The sequence below is a fragment of the Triturus cristatus genome, chromosome 7, assembly GCF_964204655.1.
Source record: "Triturus cristatus chromosome 7, aTriCri1.1, whole genome shotgun sequence".
NCBI classification, from domain to species: domain Eukaryota; kingdom Metazoa; phylum Chordata; class Amphibia; order Caudata; family Salamandridae; genus Triturus; species Triturus cristatus.
The window spans coordinates 1,757,855,108-1,757,872,483 of record NC_140590.1 but is presented as its reverse complement, the minus strand read 5'-3'; the positions used below and the strand labels follow the sequence as shown (position 1 = coordinate 1,757,872,483).

Genomic DNA, 17,376 nt, shown 5'->3' with positions numbered 1-17,376 from the left:
AAAAGGAGGCACGATTGCATAGTTAAACATTACCATATTATATATTGTAATAACAACAAGAATATTGTAATCAATGTTGAAAACCTCTGATTATAACCTTGTAACAATATTAACTCACATGACTAACTCAGGTACCACATAGTCAAAATGTTAATATAAAAATAGGTGTTGTAAGTCACATTGTCTCTACTGTTCTCAAGCATAGCATCTACGCAGGGTAGATATATATATATATATATATATATATATATATATTATCTACTGGCGGTCGCCAGTAGATAGTTATAGTTAGGACCTATTTTTCATAGGAAATCCGCAACATTCTATTGAGAATATCTTTGGCGCCGGTTGACAAATCTTCGCAAAATTTTCCAAGCTTTTGGCCAGCTCCGCTCCGATCCTGAAAATTTCACGGTGATTTGTCAAGCGGGGGCCGAGAAAAAAGGGGGTCCCAAAACGCATTTTCCCCATGCATTTTCCCATAGGACCTGTTGATGCAGCTACAGCCTGAACTGCTGAACGGAATTACACCAAATTTGGCAAAGAGATAGTCCTCAGTTCAGACTCGTGCCTTTTGCTTAAATGGTGTAAATCCGTTCAGTAGTTCCTGAGAAAATTAGGATAAAAAAGTTAGTGATATCTGGGCAGAGCCTAACCACACATCTCATCGTGAGATCTGATTGGCTGTCAGTACTTCCTCCAAGAAGTGTTGGCAGCCATCTTGGGATCAATATACATGATAGCACCTCATTAAAAAGCATTGCAGTTAATAAAAGGTTTTAAGACTTTAGTTACATTATAAATCATTTGTTGATGGTAACATACTCATTTTAGGAATTGTGGTGTGTTCTAAGGTGATTTTACCATGTGAAAAAGCCTTCTGCTGGGATATCATGAATCATGTTTGAGAGAAAACTATTTTCTCATGCTTTTCCCACAGAGGTTTGGAAGGTGATCTTATAAGCTAAACTGACAGCATATTTTCTGTAAATTCACATTATCTTTCTCAGTCATGTGAGAATGAAGTCTGACATTCTCAGTAAAACATGTACATCCAACAAGGGCAGAGACTGTCAGTTGATTCCTTTGTGTTCTACTGCAGCTTCCCAGAGTGTTCTAAAGAACAACTAGAGCGCTAACAGTCCTACTTATGACAAACGTATGGCACACCTGAAGCCATCTCGATTAGAATAAAGTGGTAACTCTTAAAACATTTAATTTAAAAAGGAACAAAATGAGGGGGTTCATTTTGCCATAGAAAGTATGATTAGTGCTGCAGAAAGAAAAATTAGGGCACATTTTGAGTGACTTCTCAAATCCTCTTCTATTTCATTAAAAAATTCTGACATGCAGACTGAAACATGCACTTTCAATACCAGCAGCAGACTTCCCTGGTGAGCAGTATCTTTACTACAGTGATCTAATAAGCAACTAGAGTGCTAACATTCTGAATTTATGACAAATGTGTGACACATCTGAATGTCTTCTTGATGGAACCAAAGTAAAAAACTGAAAGTATTTACTACTGAGGAGACTGCAGTAAATGAGGAAAGTAGGAAACTTCATAACAAATAAATCTCCCAAGATGGCCACCAGAGACAAAAGAGCCCAAATGTAGCCCAAATATCACCCAGATGTAGCCCAAGTATAGCCCAATGACAGAATGTCCCAGAGTGTTCTAACGAACAACTAGAGCGCTAACAGTCTTACTTATGACAAAAGTATGGCACACCTGAAGCCATCTTGATTGGAATAAAGTGGTAACGCTTAAAACATTTAATTTACAAAGGAACAAAATGAGGGGGTTCATTTTGCCATAGAAATTATGATTATTGCTGCAGAAAGAAAAATTAGGGCACGTTTTGACTTCTCAAATCCTCTTCTATTTCATAAAAACAATTCTGACATGCAGACTGAAACATGCACTTTGAATATCAGCAGTAGACTTCCCTGGTGAGCAGTAGCTTTACTACAGTGATCTAATGAGCAACTAGAGTGCTAACATTCAGAATTTATGGCAAATGTGTGACACATCTGAATGCCTTCTTGATGGAACCAAAGTAAAAAACTGAAAGTATTTCCTACTGAGGAGACTGCAGTAAATGAGGAAATTAGGAAACTTCATAACAAATAAATCTCCCAAGATGGCCACCAGAGACAAAAGAGCCCAAATGTAGCCCAAATATCACCTAGATGTAGCCCAAGTATAGCCCAATGACAGAATGTCCCAGAGTTTTCTAAAGAACAACTAGAGCGCTTACTGTCTTACTTATGACAAAAGTATGGCACACCTGAATCCATCTTGATTGGAATAAACTGGTAACACTTAAAACATTTAATTTAAAAGGGAACACAATGAGGGGGTTCATTTTGCCATAGAAATTATGATTAGTGCTGAAGAATTAAAAATTAGGACATATTTTGAGTGACTTCTCAAATCCTCTTCTATTTCATTAAAAAATTCTGATATGCAGACTGAAACATGCACTTTTAATACCAGCAACTAGAGAGCTAACATTCAGAATTTATGGCAAATGTGTGACACATCTGAATGCCTTCTTGATGGAACCAAAGTAAAAAACTGAAAGTATTTCCTACTGAGGAGACTGCAGTAAATGAGGAAATTAGGAAACTTCATAACAAATAAATCTCCCAAGATGGCCACCAGAGACAAAAGAGCCCAAATACAGCACAAATATCACCCACGTGTAGCCCACATGTAGCCCAATGACAGAAGTGTGCAAAACACTTATTTTTTGTGTATTTGCAGTTTTATATAGTGCAGACTTGTCAGGTATTGGAGTGCTTTACATGAGCATTGGTTACATCACACAAGATCAAATTAATTTTAGTTGTAGACATGGGGAGATTAAGTGATTTGACCAGAATCACAGAATTTTGAGCTGAAGCAGAAACTCCAACCTAGTTCCCCAGTTGCAAAGTCTGCAGCTCTGGAAGTAACACCACATTCTCTCCCCTAAGTGCAAAATGTAATCAAGTGGTCAACTGGATAAAAAAACATAAAGATTACAATTAATTTAAAAGTTCTTTGTGGCTATTTGAAAACTCAGAAAACATATCCTCATTTTAGTTTTTTAGAGCACTAACCATAATTTTGATGCAAATAAGACGCTCTCATTTATGTAATTTCTAAAGGAAATGCTCTAGGTATTACAGTTTTGATTACATCAAGATGACGTCAGGCGTTCCACACTTTTGTAATAAATATAGAATGTTAGCAATCTAGTTGTTCATTAGTATACTGTTGAGAGGCAGAGGCCAGGGGCACGGACTCTGAAAATTGAAGGCAGGTAGGAGAGTGCAGAGGCAACAATTTGACCACACTGGGCAGGCAGGAAGGGCAGTGGCAGCACAACAGACTATGGAGGGCAGTGGAAATGGGGGCAGGGGCAACAAACCAACAATACAGAACTGGCAAGAGAGGCTGTGGCAATATAATAGACCATTGTGGGCAGAAGGATGAGGCAGTGGTAGTGCAACCATACATGCCAACAGACCCGTTTCAGCCAGGAAACGTCCAATGTTTTTAAGCTCAAATGGGCTTTATTTGATCTGTCTCCTGTCTACAATCTCCTCTTTTTCAATGTAACTCAAAGGGGAAAATCAATACCCCAGTTTTTTTTCAAAATCTCCCTCTTACCAAGTTCAAATTGTTCGCAAGTATGGTACATTGGATCATGGTAGGCAGGAGGAATTGGGGTAGGGACATGGACTTGGATAACAGAGGACAGGAGGGACATGGAGAGGTGCACCAAACTGACCCTACAGGGCAGGCATCAGGGTTTGCAGCAGCACAATACACCACACAGGGCATGTGGGACGGGAGTGCAGCACAACAATCCATAGAAAGCAATAGGGAGGGGACAGGACCATGCACATGGAAAACAGAGAACAGACGGGAAAGAGGCAATGGTTGCTAGCTGACCATAATGGACAGACAGGAAAGAAAGCTGCAGCATAACAGACCATAAAGGGCAGGAGGGACGGATCAGGGGCATTACAATGGAAAAGACAAGTCAGGAGGGAGGGAATAGGGGTCTGCACATGGAAACAGAGGGCAAGGGGACAGGGCAGGAGCAGCAAGATGACCATGGAGGTCAGGCAGGATGGGCACTGGAAACAAGACACACCATTTAGACAACAGTGAGACTATGATGGCATACACACAGACCATGGAGGTAAGGTGGGAGGGGGTCAGGGGCAGCTAGCTGACCACACTGGGAAGGTGGGAGGGGCCATGGCAGCACAGAAGACCATGCATGGCAAGCGGGAGGGTTAGTGGCAGCACAATGGCTATGATGGGCAAGAAGGAGGGTGCAGGGGCATGCACAAAGGACCATGGAGGATAGAAGGGAGGGTCAGGACCTGGGCACAGACAAGAGAGTTCAGGGGAAGGGGCCTCACAACAGACCGCGCGGGGCAGGCAGGAGGAGCAGTTGCAGCACAACAGACCAGGGAGGGTAGAAGGGTGTGGCAGTAAAATGAACCATGGAGGACAGGAGGAAGGGGATAGAGGCATGGCATGTGGACAGGCAGGGTGGAGGTGGCAGGGACAGGTTACAGTCATCTGACAATGCTATGCAGGTGGGAGGCGAGTGGCAGCTCAACAAAACACTCAGAGTAGATAGGAGTGGCAGATCCATGGAACATGGTGGGCAAAAAGGATGGAGCAGGGGCATGCACAAAGACATCGGAGAGCAGGGGGAAGGAGAATAGGGACAGTAAGCTAAGCACAGAGGCTAAGCAGGAGGTCAATGATGGGCCATAGAATTGGGCAATGGAGGGCAGAAGGAGTGGACTGGTACATCATGCTAAATGGAGGGCAGTGGCAGCACATCAGACCATGCATGGCAGGAGGGAGGAGGCTAGTCCATGGATTCAGACAACAGAGGATAGGGAGGAGGTGGATGGGGCAGCAAGCTAACTGTTCAGAGAAGGTGAGTATTAGGAACTTTATTGTTTTTAAAATGTGTGTCTGTGCGAACTACTTAAAATATGAACAAGTATGCAGCATAATCTCACTTTTATTCAGGAAGAAGAGGACGTTTGTGACTGTGACTCACTTGGCGGAAACACCCCCTGACCCTCCACCCCCCATCGCAAAATGTAATGTCCGTGAAAAGGGTAGGTGGACGCAGTGTTATATAGAACATAGTCCTGAGAGCACGATTGAAAATGAAAACTAGATATAGTATATGGTATAAACTATGCACCAAAAAGTGTGATATAAGATGAACCGGGGCGTGAAATATAATATGCAATACATTGTGCGCAATGACCGATTCATTGGAGAGCGCGAGATAGCACAGGCACTAGCGCGTGCTATGCGATATGCGCCTTGGAATGTAATATGCACAGGACAGTGTTGTGTAACCCAACTAGTCTCTAAAGTTGTAATATGTGCTGGGGAGTGTAACGTTGCATATGCACTGTGACAAAGATATGGATCCCAGATTGTAATATGTATGGCATAGTGCTGTGCGTTATAACATAGGCATCGAGGAAGGCACGTTAGATGGGGCAATATAACCCGTGCGAAGGCAAGTGTGGAATTACATATTCACGGGGTGGTGTTACAGTGCACAAGGGCTAGAGAGTGTCATAGCATACGCACTAGCTGGTGGAATACAACACAGAGGTGTGTGGCACTCGGCGGGCACTGGTGGGTGTAACACAGCATTGGGCTCAGCCAGGAGCACGCTGTGACTCAAGTGAGGTTCGTCTCCTTTCCAGAGAGTAAAATAAAAAGTATTACACATCCGGCGGTGGATGTGTGTTTTATTAACTGTGAGGGGGGTTTCTTGCATAGTTTGGTCAAATTTTTGTCGAATCTCCTTTGAATGGCTTGGTGTGTGTGTACTGTGCCCGTCAATAGCTACCCATGTTTGTATAAATAAACGACAAGGGTGTCTACTTGGAGAGAACCCACCGGCGGGGGTGCCGGAATTAGGCACGGTAGGACGTCAGAGCTTCACTAGCGGTGTAAATACATTCCATGTGGATTCATTGTATGCATAGTCGACTTTTAATGAATATCACGCAAATCGTCATGGTGATAGGTACATACGGTTTGTCCAGCATGTCCTAGGTGTTTCTATAAATATATATATTTTTTTAAATAATAAAAAACAAAGGCCGGCCCCGGGGGATGGGGTCCTTGGGGCCATAAGTGGCCTGAGGAGAGGGGCAATGCAGCCCCCTCCTAAAAATTTTTTTTTAAAAAGGCCATGACCCGGGGGTTGGGGTCCCTGGGGCCGATTAAGGACTTGAGAGGGGGGGGGTCATGCGGCCCCCTTCCAAATTTATTTTTTTCAACAAAATAAATTAGGGTGCAGGCCCTGGGGGATGGGGTCCCCAGGGCCAATAAATCAGAAAAAGAAGGGGGGCCACACAGCCCTCCTTCTTAAAAAAATTAAATAAATGAAAGACCGGCATCGCGCCGGAGGCCATGCCCCCTCCTTGCAGCACTCTGCAAATGCGCCCCCTGGTCAATTGTAAGTTGGGGAATTAATTCCCCTTCAATACTGAGGGTCCCTGAGGGCCAACTAGCTCAACAGGTATCTCCAGTATGCGCTAGCGAGCTGCGTTGCAGACAGGTGTTCTGAGGCCACGCTCCTTTTTACACCTCTATGCCACGCAGCTCTGTGGCGCTTACTGGAGGTACCTAGTGGGTTAGTTTGACCCTAGAGACCCTTAGGATTCAAGGGGACTTAATCTCTGAACTTAGAACGGCCACAGGGCACGTATACACAGTGGTCAAGGGAGGGGACGGGGCCTGAGGTGGCGTGTGCAAACACGCCCTGTGGCGCGTTGTAAATTGGGGAAATAAGTAAGTGCCACTGTGCTGCATTGCAGAGAGGTGGTCTAGGCCGTGCCCCTTTGTACATCTCTCTGTAACACAGCTCTGTGGAGCTTACTGGAGGTACCTAGTGGTCTAGTTGGACCCTAGGAACCCTCAGGATTCAGGGGGACTTAATCTCCCAACTTAAAACGGCCACAGGGTGTGTTTACACAGGGGGGAAGGGAGGGGACGGGGTCTGAGGTGATGTTTGCAAAAACGCCCTGTGGCGCGTTTTAAGAGGTAGTTTTAATCCCCCTGCCCTATTATACACTAGGGGCTTACAGAGGAGGTCATGCTAATCACAGGGGGACCCCAACGCATAGTGTTCCTTAGTGTATGTAGGTGTTTTCACTGTATTCTGAGTGTCTTTTAACATAGCACTGGCTCTAGGACTGGTTAGTCAGACTCAGTTACCACCAGTATCCGTCTGAAAAAGTTGAGGGTAGAGGATGATTTTGCAACAAGGCTTCTTTCTGCTCTTCTGTTTGTTCTTTCTGCACGTTATCCTTCTACCTGCACTTTTCTTCGTCTTTGAGGACTTCTGTTGCTTCTTTCTGCATTTCTTTTTTTCTTTCTGTGCGTTTTTTCTTCTTTCTTCACATGTCCTATCTCTGTAGGCATAGTTAGAAATTAGCATTTAAAAAACCTTTGAAATTCACTGAAAAAACCATAGGTTTCAGGCATGTTATAGTTAGGAATTAGCATTTAAAAAACCTTAAAAATTCACTGAAAAAACCATAGGTTTCAGGGGCGTTATAGTTAGCTGGACTTTTCACTCGTACAAAACCATTGAAATTCCTGCGTTATAGTTAGTTCAGCTAACTATAACTCACGCGCCCTCAATGCACTGCTGATGACGTCACATATTACATCACTCATGACATGTCAGTGACATCACTCATGACTCATGACATCACTGATGACATCTCAAATGACATCACTGATGACATCATCCTTGTGATAGAGTGGCAGATCTCGTCTCCCCCTAATAAAACCTTTGATACACATTCAAAAATAGAAACTAAAAATTTCAAAACAATGGACCAGTTACAACAACCTATTCAGTAATTCTAAGATCCACATACACATCAACTCATTCACCAGCAGTCCTATACAGTCACTCATACATGTACTCACTCATCATATGTACCTATTCATAGGACACCCCCGCGCCGCACGGCCACCAGCTGTCGCGTGTGCCCTCCGCCTGCCTGCCGCTGCTCTCTGCCTTCCTGAGCCGCCCGCCTTCGGGCCACGCCCCCCCGCCGCCGCTCGTTGTTTCCCGCTTCCCTGCCTTTCTGTCGCTTCGCCTGATTGTACTGTATTTTTTGTTAGTTACTTGCTCTCCTTGCTAGGAGTGTTGCCCCCCCCTGTACTGTTGTCCCCTGCGCCCACCCGCCCCGATCCCCGCTTCCCGCCGCCGGGAGTGTGGACATGCCCCCTTCCTCCCCGCTCCCGCCTCCCAGCTGCTCCTCCCTCCCTGCACTTCGCCATAAATGGCGACCGTGCGCACGCGCAGCGTTGACGCGCAGCGGGCGCGCCGAAGGTGCGCCAAAGGTAAGCCCGTCTGCGCCCGTCCGTGCCTGGCCCGCGCCCAGCGCCCGAACCCCTGGCCCCCGAGGACCCCAGCCCACCCCCCAGACGTACAACGCCGCCACCCTCAACGCACTCAACACCGGCCGAACCCCGGGATGCCACCAAGCCACCCCGAGACACACCCACGGACCCTTCAGCTGCCTCGCCTGCAAGTTCACCTGCATCTGGACCTGCCCCGCACCAGCACCCGCCAAGCCGAACACCAGCAGCAACCACCTCAAGTGCATCCTGCTCAACACCCGCTCCGTCCACAGACACGCCATCGAACTCTGGAACCTGCTCGACACCACATCCCCAGACGTTGCCTTCCTCACGGAAACCTGGATGAACGACTCCTCAGCGCCCGACATCGCCATCGCCATCCCAGAGGGATACAAGATCACCCGGAGAGACCGCGACAACCAGACTGGAGGAGGCATCGCCATCGTCCACAAGAACACCATCCGCATCACGACCAACACCGACGACACCCTGACTACCGCCGAACACCTACACTTCCAGATCCACACCGACCCCAAGACCACCCTCAGAGGCACCCTGATCTACCGACCCCCGGGACCACGCACAACATTCAGCGAAGACATCGCCGACTTCATCAGCCCGCACGCCCTCCCCTCCGCTGACTACATTCTCCTGGGGGACATCAACTTCCACCTGGAGAACAACAACGACCGCAACACCACCACCCTGCTCGATAACCTCGCCAACCTCGGACTCAAGCAGCTGGTGTCCACCCCCACCCACCTCGCCGGACACACACTCGACGCCGTCTTCTCATCCAGCAAAGACATCGCCTTCAGCCACGCCACTGGACTCCACTGGACGGACCACAGCTGCGTCCACTTCACCTTCAGAAGAACCACGATCCACCACCACCAGCAACAGGAGGCTCGAAGAAGCTGGAACAAGATCACAGCCGACCAGCTCGCCGCTTCCCTGAGACAGCACCCCCCAGCCAGCTCAGCGAACCCCAGCCAGGCCGCCGACAACCTCACGAAGTGGATCAGCACCTGCGCGGATGAACTCGCCCCACTGAGGACCCCGCCCAACAGACCCGGCAGCAAGAAGGCCCCATGGTTCACCGACGAACTCAAGAGCTCCAAGAAGAACTGCCGAGCCCTCGAGAAAGCCTGGAGAAAGGAGCCAACACCCGACAACATGACCACCCTCAAGCTCGCCACCCGGAAGCACCATCAACTCATCCACGCCACCAAGAAAACTGCATTCAAGGACCGGCTGGACAACAACGCACACAACTGCAAGGAACTCTTCAACATCGTGAAAGAGCTCTCCAACCCCAACGCCGGAAACAACGACATCACCCCATCGCAAGACCTCTGCAACTCCCTCGCCTCCTACTTCCACAACAAGATCGCTGACATACACAACAGCTTCATCCCACAAACAACGCCCCCCACGACCGCACCAACGCCCCCCACCACCACCCTCAGCGCCTGGACCCCGATCAACACAGAAGACACCATCCACACGATGAACTCTATCCACTCCGGATCTCCGACCGACCCCTGCCCTCACCACGTATTCAACAAGGCCGACGCTGTCATCGCACCCCACCTGCGAGACATCATCAACACCTCCTTCGACACCGCCACCTTCCCTGAGAGCTGGAAGCACGCCGAACTCAGCGCTCTACTAAAACCAACAGCGGACCCCACCGAACTCAAGAACTACCGCCCCATCTCGCTCCTCCCGTTTCCAGCCAAAGTCATCGAGAAGACCGTCAACAAGCAGCTGGCCGCCTTCCTCGAGACGAATGGATCACAGTCTGGCTTCCGAGCCAACCACAGCACCGAGACCGCCCTCATCGCTGCCACCGATGACATCCGAGCCCTGCTGGACAACGGAGAAACAGCGGCCCTCATCCTCCTAGACCTCTCCGCGGCATTCGACACGGTCTGCCACCGCACCCTAGTGCAGCGCCTCAGCAACGTCGGAATCCAGGAGAAGGCACTGGAATGGATCATCTCCTTCCTCGACGGAAGGACACAGAGAGTCCGCCTACCACCGTACAAGTCAGAGGCCACCGAAGTCATCTGCGGCGTCCCCCAAGGATCCTCACTCAGCCCCACCCTCTTCAACGTCTACATGAGCCCCCTTGCGGCCATCGCACACCAACACAACCTCAACATCATCTCCTACGCCGACGACACCCAGCTGATCCTCTCCCTGACCAACGACCCCGCCGCCGCCAGAGCCAACCTCCACGAAGGGATGAAAGACGTAGCCGAGTGGATGATGACCAGCCGCCTGAAACTGAACTCAGACAAGACGGAAGTCCTCATCCTGGGCTCCTCGCCCTCCGCCTGGGATGACTCCTGGTGGCCCCCCGCCCTGGGCACCGCACCCAAACCGACAGACCACGCACGAAACCTGGGCTTCATCCTGGACTCCTCCCTCTCGATGACCAGACAAGTCAACGCCGTCTCCTCGTCCTGTTTCAACATCCTGCGCATGCTACGGAAGATCTTCCGGTGGATCCCCACCGAGACCAGGAAGACGGTCACCCAGGCCCTTGTCACCTGCCGACTGGACTACGGCAACGCCCTCTACGCCGGAACCACCGCCAAGCTCCAGAAGAGACTCCAGCGGATACAGAACGCCTCAGCCAGACTTATCCTCGACATCCCCCGAAGCAGCCACATCTCCGGACATCTGAGAGACCTGCACTGGCTCCCCGTCAACAAGAGAATCACCTTCCGTCTCCTCACCCACGCACACAAAGCCCTACACGACCAAGGCCCGAGCTACCTCAACAACCGCCTCAACTTCGACGCTCCCAAACGCCATCTCCGATCAGCCAGCCACGCCCTCACCGCCGTCCCCCGCATCCGAAGAGCGACAACAGGAGGAAGGTCCTTCTCATACCTGCCCGCCAAGTCCTGGAACTCCCTCCCTCCCGACCTGCGCCTGACCCAAGACCACCTCTCCTTCAGGAAGAAGCTCAAGACCTGGCTGTTCAGGCAGTAGCGGCACCCCCCCCCCAGCGCCTTGAGACCCTCCGGGTGAGTAGTGCGCTTTATAAATGGCTTGATTGATTGATTGATTGACTCATACACCTATACATCCTGTTACACAACGCCACTCATCCATAGAGTTACTCACACACATAGTAACTCATGCTAATAAAGAATCAAACATCCATTTGCTTACATATACAGTTATACACACACCACCACACTTACTTCTACAGAAACTTACACATACTTAGTCTTTTAAACAATCACTTATAGAAACACATACTTATTCATACAGGAATTCTTCCAATCTCTCACTCTCACATATACTCACTTATATACACCAATAGTCACATATACTAGTTTAAAACAGATGTAGTTACTCATAAAGACACTATTGAGACAGTCATTCACTCACTAACACACCCATGCACACACTCATCCACCCATACAGTCCTACACACATGCTGTCTTCAACACATACAATCAGTGAGTCACTCATTCATGTACCTATGCACTACATAATACCCCCCACCGAACCATACAGACACTCAGACACTCATACTGATACTCAAAAAACCAACTAATAACCTATATAGACACTCATGTAGCTACTCACCAACCCATGCAGCCACTTATACACAAAGTGAGAGACTGATACAGATATTTACATATTTAAACATTACTCACTAAGCCATGTGTTCACTAAGATACACTTAATCAGTCAGTTATACAATCAATTTTTCAAAAACAAATCATCCATTTAGACACTTATATACCCATTTATTCTTCCATCGACCTTGAGATATACATATATAAAACATATGTAATTTTCAGAAAAACACACATTCACCGGATGATGTCATCAGTGATGTCATCAGTGATGTCATTTGAGATGTCATCAGTGATGTCATGAGTGATACAACAAACAAATGATGGACGGAATGCTGACAATGCAGACATTCTCCCCCAGTCAAGAGATCTGGGTTAAATCCATCGTTATTTTGCCCACTACGCCACCCCAGTTCAGACATGGCCATATGCAAATCAGTCTTGACCCTGTGCCTCATGGGAACAGTCCAGCCCGAACTGCCAAGCCATGTCTTCTCTGGACCGGAATCAAGCATCCTAGGACCGGTTTCTGGCTATCAGCCGTCATCAGCCAGGATAGCTTGACTCCAGTGGCGTAGTGAGCACGGGTCCCACGTCTGGGAATACCCATCCCACTTAGGGCGAAAAGCGTTACAACAAACAAATGATGGACGGAATGCTGACAATGCAGACATTCTCCCCCAGTCAAGAGATCTGGGTTAAATCCATCGTTATTTTGCCTACTACGCCACCCCAGTTCAGACATGGCCATATGCAAATCAGTCTTGACCCTGTGCCTCATGGGAACAGTCCAGCCCGAACTGCCAAGCCATGTCTTCCCTGGACCGGAATCAAGCATCCTAGGACCGGTTTCTGGCTATCAGCCGTCATCAGCCAGGATAGCTTGACTCCAGTGGCGTAGTGAGCACGGGTCCCACGTCTGGGAATACCCATCCCACTTAGGGCGAAAAGCGTTACAACAAACAAATGATGGACGGAATGCTGACAATGCAGACATTCTCCCCCGGTCAAGAGATCTGGGTTAAATCCATCGTTATTTTGCCCACTACGCCACCCCAGTTCAGACATGGCCATATGCAAATCAGTCTTGACCCTGTGCCTCATGGGAACAGTCCAGCCCGAACTGCCAAGCCATGTCTTCCCTGGACCGGAATCAAGCATCCTAGGACCGGTTTCTGGCTATCAGCCGTCATCAGCCAGGATAGCTTGACTCCAGTGGCGTAGTGAGCACGGGTCCCACGTCTGGGAATACCCATCCCACTTAGGGCGAAAAGCGTTACAACAAACAAATGATGGACGGAATGCTGACAATGCAGACATTCTCCCCCAGTCAAGAGATCTGGGTTAAATCCATCGTTATTTTGCCCACTACGCCACCCCAGTTCAGACATGGCCATATGCAAATCAGTCTTGACCCTGTGCCTCATGGGAACAGTCCAGCCCGAACTGGTGAATGAGTTGATGTGTATGTGGATCTTAGAATTACTGAATAGGTTGTTGTAACTGGTCCATTGTTTTGAAAATTTTAGTTTCTATTTTTGAATGTGTATCAAAGGTTTTATTAGGGGGAGACGAGATCTGCCACTCTATCACAAGGATGATGTCATCAGTGATGTCATTTGAGATGTCATCAGTGATGTCATGAGTCATGAGTGATGTCACTGACCATGTCATGAGTGATGTAATATGTGACATCATCAGCAGTGCATTGAGGGCACGCGAGTTATAGTTAGCTGAACTAACTATAAAGCAGGAATTTCAATGGTTTTGTACGAGTGAAAAGTCCAGCTAACTATAACGCCCCTGAAACCTATGTTTTTTTCAGTGAATATATATATACACAGACATATACATGAATATGGCCGTTTACAACGAATGCTTTCACAACGCATTCCATTACAAAGCAGTTATTACAACGACCGCATTGTTTCTACGTGATCCATTACATCGCAAGTCGTTTCAAGGACTTGCTGTAGGGTGAAGCGCTGGATTTAGGAATAATATAATTTACTATTCCAACTCCAGCGTGTGCAACAGTAGGGAAGGTGTTCGAATAGTAAATTATACTATTCCTTAGGTTAGCGCCCCCCCTACAGCAAGTCGTTGAAATGACTTGCGATGTAATGGATCGCGTAGAAACAACACGGTCGTTGTAACAACCGTGTTGTAATGGACGCGCGTTGTGTTAACAGCGTTGTAAGCGCTGTTGATTCCCTATATGAATACACACGCACACATGCTAAAAGAAAAAACAATTATATTAGGCAAATAGTAACGAAATTTTGAGGTGGCAAGTCTTCTTAAGGCAAAGCAAATGAAGGAGATATCATCAGGTGCTTAGTGCATTGTAGTGTGTATGTACCAAACCGGGCAAACTGAGAAAGTGCTTGAGCAGCTGACTAGGATACAGTGCTAAATGGGTGTTCTCTAGAATGGCATTGGGATGTCTCAACAAGACTTGTGTTTTCAAGTGAACTTTTCAGACTTCACAAGCTCTCAACTCCTCAGGTTGGGTGAGTATTAGACCTGCAAAATTTGCTTGTCAATGGCCAGTTGACAGTTTATTCAAATCGGAGTTTATGTTGGAAGATTCAGCACTGAACATCGGACATCAATGCATTGCTTTGAACAGCATAACTATAACGCCCTGAAATAGTGCAAGGTCTCATAACTGGAAAAGACGGCATCATGTACATAATGTGCTTTGTTTAGCGAGGGCACAGCTGCTCTGATTAATTTAGCGATTAAATAATACAGAATTTATTTCATGGCTGGAAAGGCGACATTACGTTGTATGCAATATACATTATCAGTGCAGTGATTCTATTAAAAATACGTAAAAGAGGCCAGAGTATAATTGATTTTTTTTTGTCTTGAATTGCTTGGTTTGAAAAAGTGCTCCTGTTTAGTGGTGAGCCAGGTAGGGATGAATCTTCCTTGTAGAACGCTCCTCACAGATTGGTTAAAAGGACGGGCCACTATAATGCAAACCTTGCTTATCAGTGATCAAATGACTTGAGAGGAGGTGAGTGATGAATGCATGGGAGGTATGTTGCAGTTCCTAGCACAATGGATCCTGAGACTATCAGTGCTTGGCTCTTTAATGGCTTCACCTTGAGTGTTTGTGTCCACTCTGTCCTTGATGGAGGTGAGGAAATTTTCAGTGTCATGCTTTTGCCGCCTTATTGAAGAAACTCCTGGTTTGGCCTTTAAGCCCACCCTATGGCCAAATAGCGGGTATAGCGTAACAGCTTCACACTTGGCTGGGGGTTTGGGTGATATGCAAACATTTAGCACTAGTGCTGCTCTTTTTGCTGTTGAGCTTTTCTTGAGTTGTTTCATTAGCTTTTTTCTTCACTTTTTGCAAAAGTGGCTGAGTGCTTTGATTTGGAGGGAGTTTGGCCTCCTTGTTGCCATCCGCAGCTGGTGGAACGATAATGTGTGTACTACTATCGGAATTGGAGGGCTGTTTATTTATGGACGACTTCTGGCTGAGTTCCTACCATGGCTCTTGGGAGCCCTCCCCTACCTCGATTAATGAGATGGAGCTCATCTCATATTTTTCTCTCTCTTCCATAGATGCAGTGTTTGCTGCAGAGTTCTCATTACTTGTAGATGAACCAGCCATGCTTTTGACTGCAGCAACTAAGTCCGACAGGACTTCCGAAGGGAACTCAGGTAATCAATGATGAGGGTGCATTCACAAGGGCCTCTTTCCCCCCTTGCCCTGGATTTTGGCTTCTATGTGATCCAGTTTGGTGCTCAGATCTGCTATGTAGAAGGCCAGTGATTGTAATAAGTCGATTTGAAGCTCAATTTTGGATGACCGCCATAACAATGCTCTGGCCTTTGCATCTTGAGAGGCACTAATGAAGGCCATGAAAGGGTGGCGAGGGTTTAATAATTAGGGGTGGGCAGAACTCGCAGAGTTTCACTCCGTGTAATTCTGCGGAGTTACATAAAAACTCTTTGACATTCCACAGAGTTCCGCAAGCAAGAGGAATCAACAGGTCACCTTGCGCACCCTGATTATTAGCGCCAGGAGCATGTTCCATGCTGTAAAAGTGCAAACAGGACCACCCGGTGTGCCAGAGGGTGCTGCTTCTTTGCTGCTGCTCAAGTAGATTTTCTACTCGCTTTCTCATAGCAAACAGTCACGACTGCCCGCATTGGGAAAACTCTCACCAGGTGCCAACCTAGCACCGGAAAATCATGCTAAGAGATGGCAATTCTCACTTGGCAACTTTCTGTTGGGGAGCCATACGCGAGAAAAACCTATGCTATGCAGTATTTGAAAGAATTTTGCCAGAGCTCCCTGTTACAAGCATAAAACTTTGCGAACTGTGCCATTGGAGTGGATTTTTATCGCCCTCCTCTATTAATAGTTTCATGCTTTGTTGCATCAAGTACTCTAAATGGCCTTGGGGTGAGCACCAATGTTTTTTCCATTTGTGTTTCAATATTGTAAAGAAAGCTTGTTGAAAGGTTACCTAGATCATAGTTGAACTCTGCCATGCGGTCTGTATTTGTGGTTGCTGACACAGCATGTATGGTCAGAGGATTTGAGTGATTGTTACCCTTTTGTGCTTGTCTAGGGATGGTTGGCTTGTGCTGATTTCTCTAGTGGTGTCATTCCTGTAAGCTATATAATTCCTGAGCCGGGGTATTAGTCCTTGTTTACATACACTGCCTGAGCCTTCAAAGTCATCAGTGGTGGCACAAGTTTGTGAAGTGTGCTGGTCTGAGCAACTAGTGAGTGAGCTGGAGTACACAGCATCGCCACTCAGCCTTGGGCAGGAACGAGAGGCCTGGTGCTGGAGGACTGCTCAGACTGTTATTGAGGGGTTCATCTCTTTTGTTACATACTGTTGTTGAGTCCTGTGAGGCTTGGAATTACTGCCTGATGAGTCTCGTTGGAGTTAGATTTGCAGCTGGAGGCACCGGGAGGGTGGACAGAGCCTGAGGGGGCATTATGCAGCTCTTTATTGGTTGCCATAGTAGCGCTGCTGACATGCCACTTCACTGCTACCCACCACACCACTCCACAGCCCCACCACACTCTTACCACTGCATCTCCTCTTTCTCTGCCTCAGCTCAGCCTTTTCACCCCCTCTGCCTACTCCCGCCTCCTGGCCGACACAAAAATGCCACAGTGAATGGGGCGAAAGCAGGAGCAATGGGCTGAGGCATCGGATTCCCTCCTAACCACTGGGCAAAAAGGGCCTCTCATCTCTCTATAGCCCCTCTCTCACATACATTGGTTTTAAAGCACTGATAAATGTTGACTTTACTAATAAGAATGTATATCTACCTAACAAACCCTTTTCTGCA

General features: G+C 47.5%; 1 protein-coding gene across 4 annotated transcripts in view; it reads left to right on the top strand.

Annotated features, from left to right (window-relative positions):
• The window catches only part of LOC146813012 (killer cell lectin-like receptor subfamily B member 1B allele C), a 640,827-nt gene that overhangs the window by 345,067 nt on the left and 278,384 nt on the right, over positions 1-17,376 (top strand). For 3 of the 4 annotated variants that reach the window (XM_085620032.1, XM_085620033.1, XM_085620030.1), the window contains one exon: positions 15,625-15,723. The exons of the other annotated variant lie outside the window; for it this stretch is intronic. In XM_085620032.1, the coding sequence (XP_085476158.1) occupies positions 15,625-15,723 (99 nt within the window). The remainder of the gene's footprint in view (positions 1-15,624; positions 15,724-17,376) is intronic. 4 annotated transcript variants of the gene reach the window in all.